Source organism: Mus musculus, chromosome 9 (assembly GCF_000001635.26).
Source record: "Mus musculus strain C57BL/6J chromosome 9, GRCm38.p6 C57BL/6J".
NCBI classification, from domain to species: Eukaryota; Metazoa; Chordata; class Mammalia; order Rodentia; family Muridae; genus Mus; species Mus musculus.
This window is the reverse complement of record NC_000075.6, coordinates 106,368,334-106,376,489: the sequence shown is the minus strand read 5'-3', so window position 1 is coordinate 106,376,489 and position 8,156 is coordinate 106,368,334. Positions and strand designations below refer to the sequence as shown.

General features: G+C 56.7%; 1 protein-coding gene across 2 annotated transcripts; it reads right to left on the bottom strand.

Moving 5' to 3' along the window:
- Positions 1-765: 765 nt before the first annotated feature.
- On the bottom strand, positions 766-7,930 carry Dusp7 (dual specificity phosphatase 7). 2 transcript variants are annotated; one of them, XR_379763.2, is made up of 4 exons: positions 7,167-7,930; positions 5,355-5,789; positions 1,423-2,851; positions 766-1,339 (listed from the first exon to the last, which is right to left on the bottom strand). XR_379763.2 is itself a non-coding variant. In NM_153459.4 (3 exons), exons 1-3 carry the CDS (start codon positions 7,690-7,692, stop codon positions 2,544-2,546), a joined length of 1,269 nt encoding a protein of 422 aa, NP_703189.3. In that variant the 5' UTR covers positions 7,693-7,858; the 3' UTR covers positions 766-2,543. The 2 variants fall into 2 exon arrangements, 1 of the variants encoding a protein (NP_703189.3); NM_153459.4 differs by having other exon boundaries at positions 766-2,851; positions 7,167-7,858.
- Positions 7,931-8,156: the final 226 nt, after the last annotated feature.

Sequence of the window (8,156 nt, the reverse complement as noted above, 5' to 3'; positions counted from 1 at the left end):
CCCAATGAAGGAGCTAGAGAAAGTACCAAAGAAGCTAAAGGGATCTGCAACCCTATAGGTGGAACAACATTATGAACTAACCAGTACCCCGGAGCTCTTGACTCTAGCTGCATATGCATCAAAAGATGGCCTAGTCGGCCATCACTGGAAAGAGAGGCCCATTGGACACGCAAACTTTATATGCCCCAGTACAGGGGAACGCCAGGGCCATAAAAGGGGAGTGGGTGGGTAGGGGAGAGGGGGTGGGTGGCTATGGGGGACTTTTGGTATAGCATTGCAAATGTAAATGAGCGAAATACCTAATAAAAAATGGAAAAAAAAAAAAAAAAAAAAAAAAAAAAAAGAGTGGGAGCCCCACTGGAGGCCCAAAGACACTGCTTCCACCTGCCCTCAGCATGCAGCAGAAAAAACAGGTGCTTGCTCACCATGCCAAACCCAAGAGGAGGTCAATGTCTCAGTGAGCTTGGCTCTACTTTGTATTTTTCAAAACAGGGTTTTTCTGGGTAGCCCTGGCTGTGCTGGAACCCGATCTGTAGAGCAGGCTGGCCTCAACTGCAGAGACCTGCCTCTGCCTGTGTGCTAGCACTAGAGGTGTGCGTCTCTGCCCCAGCGTGGATTCACTTTCATCCAGGAGCCCTTGCTGCCACCTCCTATATCTGAGCAGCTCCTGGCCGACGCTAGGAAAGAGGCAGCCCACTCTCTCAGAAACAGACAACACTGCCCCTGCCTCGTCTTCCCAGGCCCTTATTGAACACCAGGACTCCATTTAAAGAAAAAATAATATTTATTTGCAATATAAACAACGTCCCGTTGCTGGCTCGGGATATATATGTGTGTGTGTGTGTCTATATATATATGTATGTATGTAGGGTCACAAACTTTCCTTCATAAGATCTTAAAGCAAAACTGGCCACCCTCTGGTATACCCTCATTTACACTCTGATCCATGTTTCTGGGTTTTCTTTTAAAAAATGAGAAGGGGGGGGGTAAGGGAGGGAGGGAGAGAGAGAGAGAGAAACATGCCATGTACAGAATGGAAGTTTTGTTTTTTGTTTTTGGTTTTTTTTTTTGCCAATTTCTCAACTGTGGCAAGATTTTAAACTGCTTCCCTAAAGAATCCCTGAAAACCAGCCCTGTGAGGTAAGATGTGGCCTCAGTCACTGCCCCCTGCGGGTGTGCGTCCCATCAGGACCCCAGCACTTCCTGTTCCTCATGGTGCCTAGGGAGAAGCAAGGCTGAGAAGCGATGAAACCGGAGGAGTATTATGGAGCCCGTGGCTTTGTGCTATGGATCCTGGGATGGGGGCCTCTTACCCCCCACTAGCCAGTCCTTGCCCCACCTGCCCCAGCTCTTGGGCCGCAATAGGTGTAGGTTGCCTGCAGGTTAAAGGCACGGGCAACATGGGCCAGGGCAGGTGTGCACCTGGACAAGGGGGCTGGGGGTGAACCTCGTTGGAGTCTACAGCAAAGCTAAGGGACTGGGAAGGCTTTACACAGGCACTGTGGGCCTCTATTCCCAGTTCAGAGACAGAGATGAGGACAGAAGTGGTGGGCAGTTTATGAAAGGGCCAGGGCGCAGCCCTCTCAGGGGCGGAGCCCAGATGGCTAATGCTACTGCTTGCCACTCCCCTGCAGCACCACCTCCAGTAGGACCTGGCAGGGAGGTCTGCAGGACTCTCAGAAGGTTGGTAGGAGGGCAGACAACACAAAGACCACCAGTGCCCACCAGGCGCAGCTCCTAGCGACGGGACTGTGCCAAGGCGGCACTGAGGTGGGCTGGGTCACAGGTAGGAAATGGTAGAACCAGGGTCCTGATGCCCAGAGAGTGACAACCCACCCTTCCAGAATGGCCTGCTGGGAAATCAGACTTCACACACGTGCAAAATGCATTTGGTCAAGAACATGGGGTTTGTCTTTTCCATTGAAAACAAAATACATCGATGGTTTGCTTTTTGAAACAAGAAACTGAGAACACTCTCTCTCTCTCTCTGTCTTAGGAAAGGGGGTGAAATATTGGTTTATACAATCCATTGTTGCATTTAGCCTGAAAAATAACACTTTGTTAAAAAAAAAAAGAGAAAGAAAGAAAAGAAAAGAAAAGAAAAGAAAAGAAAAGACAAGAAAAGAAAAAAACAAACCAAGAAGAGCTTGAACTCTGCTCCAGCGAGCTCGGATTTACCTGCCAAAAGTAGCAACCTCAGGTCTGTGGATATGTCTTTAAAAATAGCCAGAATGGCTGGGCTATCAGCCGAATGGATGTCCTGGGGCAGAGGCAAGGCCCCACCAGCCCCCAAGCCGCAAGTCTGAAAGCTGAGGCCAACGCTCGCTTAGCAACATGTCTGGAGAGCTGAGGCCATCTGGCAAGTGCTGCCACAGGACCCTGCACAGGATGGCATGGGAGCTCAGCCACTGCTCAGCCTGGTTCTCTGGACACAGGTGACATCTGTGGGTTCTTCAGGCCAGAGGGGCAGCAGGCTAGGGCCCCCACCAGGCCCCGTGGAGGGCTGGGAGACCCTGGTGCTGCGCCCATCAGTGCCCCAGGCCTCACGTGGACTCGAGCGTGTTGATCGGGAACAGGTTATGGTTGGTGGGCGTGGAGAAGTAGAGCTGCTCACTGGGTGCGTGGTTGTCGCATGGGCTGCTGAGCCCCAGCGTCCGCTCAAAGTCCAGCAGCTGCCCCATGAAGTTGAAGTTGGGCGAGATGTTAGACTTTTTCCTCTTGACGAAGTCATAGGCGTCGTTGAGGGACAGGTTCATCTTCTGCATCAGGTAGGCTACAGTAACTGTCACTGAACGGCTGATGCCTGCTAGGCAGTGCACCAAGACACCACACTTCTTGGAGCGGGCTTCATCTGAAACACAGGGACACGGGTCAGAGTAGAGCCATCTCCAAGGAACCCCTAGGACAGAAGGGCAGAGGCACAGGAAGGTGCTTTAAGGGCCTGATAAAGCCCAGCATGGATAGGGTGTGAGAGGACAATAATACCATGCTGATCACCCTGGCCACCAGTGGGGTCTCAGCATCCTCTGTTACACAGCTCAATTTAAGAGACAGGGTCTCTCTGTGTAGCTATGGCTATCTCAGAACTCACTCTGTAGACCAGGCTGGCCTCAAACTCAAGAGATCTGCCTGCCTCTGCCTGCTGGACTGCTGGAGTGAAAGGTGTCCCTGACTACTGCCCAGGTATTTGTCAGTGCTTTTGTAGGGACCTGAGGCAAGGGGGTTCACCAAGCCCAAATTACTGTCACCCCTGGGATCACTTCTCGTCCCACATGGCCACAAGTGGTACACAGGGTGTCACCCACATCCTCCTGATGACACCACAGCCAGGCAGCCCATCGTGTCAAAGCGAAAACGGATGTAGAAATGAAGCGACAAGGGCACACAGAGTGTCCTTCCACTCCGCACCTGCTCCCTTGGGGACTCCAGCACATCCTAGGATGAGGGTTTGGGGCAAGCACCTGTGCAAAGAAGTGGGCAGCTGGGCCCAGCATGGCCATGTACTATTCTACCCTCTCAGTCTCCTAGGTCCTAACTCCAGCTCCTGAAGACCCAGAGATGAGAATAGCATCTCCTGCCACGGGCAGTCCCTTTCCTCCCTACACCCTTCTAGGCTTCTCCAGGGCCACCAAGGACACCACTGTCTGAGACATAGCATGAATTCTGCAAATACTGACTGAGCTACTGAACAGTGCCACCGGGCTCTTCTCCCCTAGACCCTCCAGCAGTAGCTTCTTTCTGTACCACAGCTGCTAGGGGCATGAGCTAACAAGTGACAGTCCCAGGCTCCTTACGATCCCTGCCTCCAAGCCTCCTGTGCCAGGGACACAGCTGACAACTGATGCTCTCCTGTAGGACAGTTACCGGTTATTCTTTACTGTCTCTGGCCTGGCCAGGCTCCCCTCATCATCTCTGTTCACCTAGCAGACCTCCTAAGCAAACAGTAGGATTGGCAGCCTGGCCGATGGCTCCTGGTGTTAGGGGCAGGACAGGGGGCAGTTGTGGCTCTGTAAGGAGTCAAGTGGTCTGACTTTGAAATTTGGGAAAGGGGTGAGGGAAAAGCCCTCAGAGTGACACGGTAGGGTCACTCCCAGATGACCCACAGAGCTTTCGAAGTGTGGCTCAGGCCTGTCTCGGGGAGTCCAAATGAGGGAGTGGGGGGCCTGATTCACTTATCATCATATCTGGGAACCTTCTCTTCCACCTCTGCATCCTGGACTCTTTCCTTGGGTCTCACCAGAAATGGAGGAGATAATAAAACCATCCACAAGCCTGGCTTTAGTCCTGAGCAACCTGGGGTCCTTCTCTCTGTGCCTTCCCTTCTTGTGGGAGCCCAAATGCTGAGGCTGCACCTCCAGACTGCTTGGCTCTGTCCCCTGGGGCAGGCTTGGAAGCTCTAGGCAGCCCCTCCCCCAGACCTCAGCTTCCTTCCTTCCTCCCAGCCCGGGCACCTAGTTTTGGTTCCCTGTAAGCGGATGAGGCGGGGGAAGCCTCCCACTTCCTGTTGTTAAAGTTAGCCCAGCCCAGCTGACACTAAACGCCCTCAGCTGGACACTGTGGCCATCAATCTGGAAAACACTGCCCAGGTCCCCCTCACCCCGACACTGGAGGCTGGTCAGGCTCGCAGAGCATAAGGTTTCTGTTTATCCTGAGCCTGTGCCCTTTCCTGGCTGCCTGGTTAAGACCTGAGGCCAGAAAGGATGACCTCCAGGCCAGCTGGCCAAGGAGGGAGCAGAAGGAGGAGCCAGAGTCAGCTGAGGTCGGGGACAGAGACCTTCCTCAAGCTGCCTCCACCTTCTCTATGAGGCAGCTAAGAGCACCTGGATCCCACAGAGACACTGGAGGGCACCCCATGTCCAGAGCACTGTGTCAGGTTAGGGACAGTCTGGTTCCCTGGGCTACCTCCTAGCCCTCTCAGAAGCATAATAAAGCCAAAAGAGGCGTCGTGACAGCCCCATGCTGCAGAGACACATGTGCCGAGGCGTGATGCAGAGCTACTGAGACCCGTGGGAGTCTGTGAGCTGTGATGTTTCAGCTTGCTACGCCTGAAACTACAGCAAAGCCAGAAAAACACAGGTTGGACCATAGAGTCCAATAGGTACTGAGAGCTGGGGGAATCCAGGATTCAGGGGACTGCTCAGGTCCTAACAGGTAGAGGTGCCCGAGGGACTCCGTGAGTCACAGCAAGCACGGGTACACCCACGGGCACATGCCGGCACATGCAGTGCACACACAGGTCTCGACAGGCCCAGAGGTACCCAGTTGGGCAGGGGCGACACCCAGCGTCCCTCACACACCTTGCCTCGCTCACCCACCCACCCACCCACCCCCTCTGCCCAGACAAAGACACCTACCAATGAAGCTGATGGCCTCGGGGAAGAACTGAGAGAGGTTCTGGCTCCAGTGGTCAGAGATGGGGATTTGCTTGTAGGTGAACTCACCACCGTGCTCAAAGGCGTTGGGCAGGTTGGGTGTGACGTTGAGGATGTATTTGATGCCGTATTTGCCAAGTACATCCAGGTTGGTAGAGTCCTTGGCACAGCCGAGGTAGAGGTAGGGCAGGATCTGGACTGGAAAGGCCGGCTGGCTGGATGGTACAGGGCTGCCATCCGACTCAGTGGCACTGCTGGGCAGCTCTCGGTCCGACTCGCCGTCTGAGCAGTCAGAGCTGATGCGCAGGCCCCCCAGGCCCAGCACGGAGGTGGGTGGCGAGCCACTCGGGGAGGACGAGCTGTCCACGTTAGTCTCACAATGCTCGGAGTATTCCGTCTGGAACTTGTTGAAACCACCTGTGGTCAGGGCAAGATTGGGGGTGGTGGGTGGTGGGGTGTCTGGTGAGTCCAAATGGGCCACAAAAGACTATTAACGGTCAGGACTCACACAACATGTCCATGTCAAAGGACAATGTGACCATGCCTAATACATCACACACGGACTCACTCATGTTCTGGCCATCTAAAAAATCACCACTTCACAGTTAAGGGAACTGAGGCTTTGAGTGGGTTCTGTAACTGTTAAAGTATACTGGCCCTATGGCTTGATATAGAGCACCTGAGGTCAAGTACCAGCTCCTTTCTCTTCCATACCTCCCACATACATCAACACACCTGAGTGCTTGCTCAGTAGTGGCCAATGGGCAAAGAAAGGCCAACAAACCCATCGCAGGCCAGCACCTGTAGGTCAGCAAACCCCTATTCCAAAGAGAGAGGAGCCAGAACACCTATGGGCCTGTCAGAGGCAGAGTCCAAGCAACCACACTTGGGGAGGGTGGTGTGAAGTCCCTTTCCCCAGCAAGAGGGGAACCGGGTACTAGCGATTCACCTTCCCTGGACAAGCACCCGACACACTGCATGTGACTCAAAGAGAGGGGCCACGGGGGCTAGACAAGGACAGGAGAGACAAGGAACACCATGAAGCTAGACATGGCCCTGCGGCACCCGAGGGTGCCGCAGGACTCCCCTCCCCTCCCAGCCTGTCTGCTGCCAGCAAGAGGCCATTTTGGAATGTTAATTGGAAACACCGGCTGCAGCCAATAGCTCCCCTCACCCCCTGGCCCGCAGGCAAGCTGCCTGTCTCCCCCTTCCATAAACTCAGGGGCAGCGAACTGAGGCCCATTCCCCATTCCCCAACACACACACACACTCACACCTGGGCCACTGCCCACACATCTGCAGAAGTGCCTCCAAGCCGTGATTCTGATTGATAGGGGCCATAGTGGGATCCCAGAGAAACCATCATAAACGGGCCCATGCACTGGAGGGTGGGTGATACTGAAAAAGGTACCTTCCCGATCCTATCTTCCTAATGACATAAATTCCTGTGGGCCCTGCTCTTTTCTGGGTTCCAGTACCGATCTCTCCCTTCCTCCGAGCTCAACTGGAGCCTGTGCGCTGTTGTCTACCCATCCACAGAGAAAAAAATTAAATAGGAAAGGGAAAGTTTGTTTCAGCCACTGAACGGTGCTGAGAAAGAGAACACAGATCGGGTTCCCTGTGCCTGGCTAAATCCACACCTTAGGGGATGGCTCCCAGAAGGGCGGATTCGGACCAGGGGCGACGTGGCGCCCGGCCTGGCCAAGCGAGTGGAAAGGAAACAGCCTGCAGCGAGGGCGCCAGGGAGCAGAGGCGCAGCCCCAATACCGCCTGGGGTCTAGGTTCTGTCCTCACCTTGGAGGTAGTAGGCCTGGCAGCCGTCGTCTCGCAGCTTCTGCAGGAGCAGGCCGAGAACGGAGGCGGGGGCGCCGGGCTCGGGCTGCCACTCCGCCGTGGCCTCGTCGTAGAGCAGCACGGTGGCCGCCTTGCAGCGCGTGGCGAAGCGCTCCTTGTCGGCATGGTTGGGAATGATGGAGCGGATGGGCAGGTTGCCTTTGCGCAGGCGGCGCAGCATGAGACCCGGGATGGCCAGGTTGATGGCCGTCTCAATGTGCGACGATTCGAAGAGCTCGTGCGGCCGGCAATCTAGCAGCAGCAGGGACGCGCCACCGCGCGCCTCCAGCTCCTCCTGCAGCCACTCGGCGCTCTTGCAGGGCATGGCCCCCGCTCCCGTCGTCGCTCCCGCTCCGATGCCTGCGCCGGACCCAGATCCCGCACCGGGCTCCGACCCCGCCCGAGTGCCCCCAGCCGCCGCCGCCGCCGCCGCCCCCGAAGTCGACATGTGCGCCCGCACTGGGGGCCCGCGGAGCTGGTTTTTCATGGGGATCCCGGGGCCGGGGCCGGGGCCGGGCAACCCAGCCCTGGGACGGCGCCCCGGCCGCGCTGGCCCCAGCCGCGTCTCCGGGCGCCCGCCTCCCGCCGAGCCGCGCGCCCGCCGCCCCGGCCTCCCAGCCTCCGGCCTCAGTCCCGCCCGGCCGGCCCTCCGCGCGTGCCGCGGCCTGACAGCCCCAATTAAACCGCGGCTCCGGCGGCCGCGCGCCCGGGCGTCCTCCGGGAGGCGGGGCCGTGAGGCCGGCGCCTGGGCTTAAAGGCACCGCGCCTCCGCAGCCCCTCCCCCGCAAGCGGCGCGGGAGCGCCCTCGGCCGGCTCCTACGGGCCCGCCTAGCCGGGACCTGGCTACCACCTGCCCAGGGGCGAGCCAAGGCGGCCTCGCAGATCTCTGGCTGAGCGCCTACATCTGTGCCTTGCAGAAAGGCTGCACTGGGACCCCACCTAACATTTACA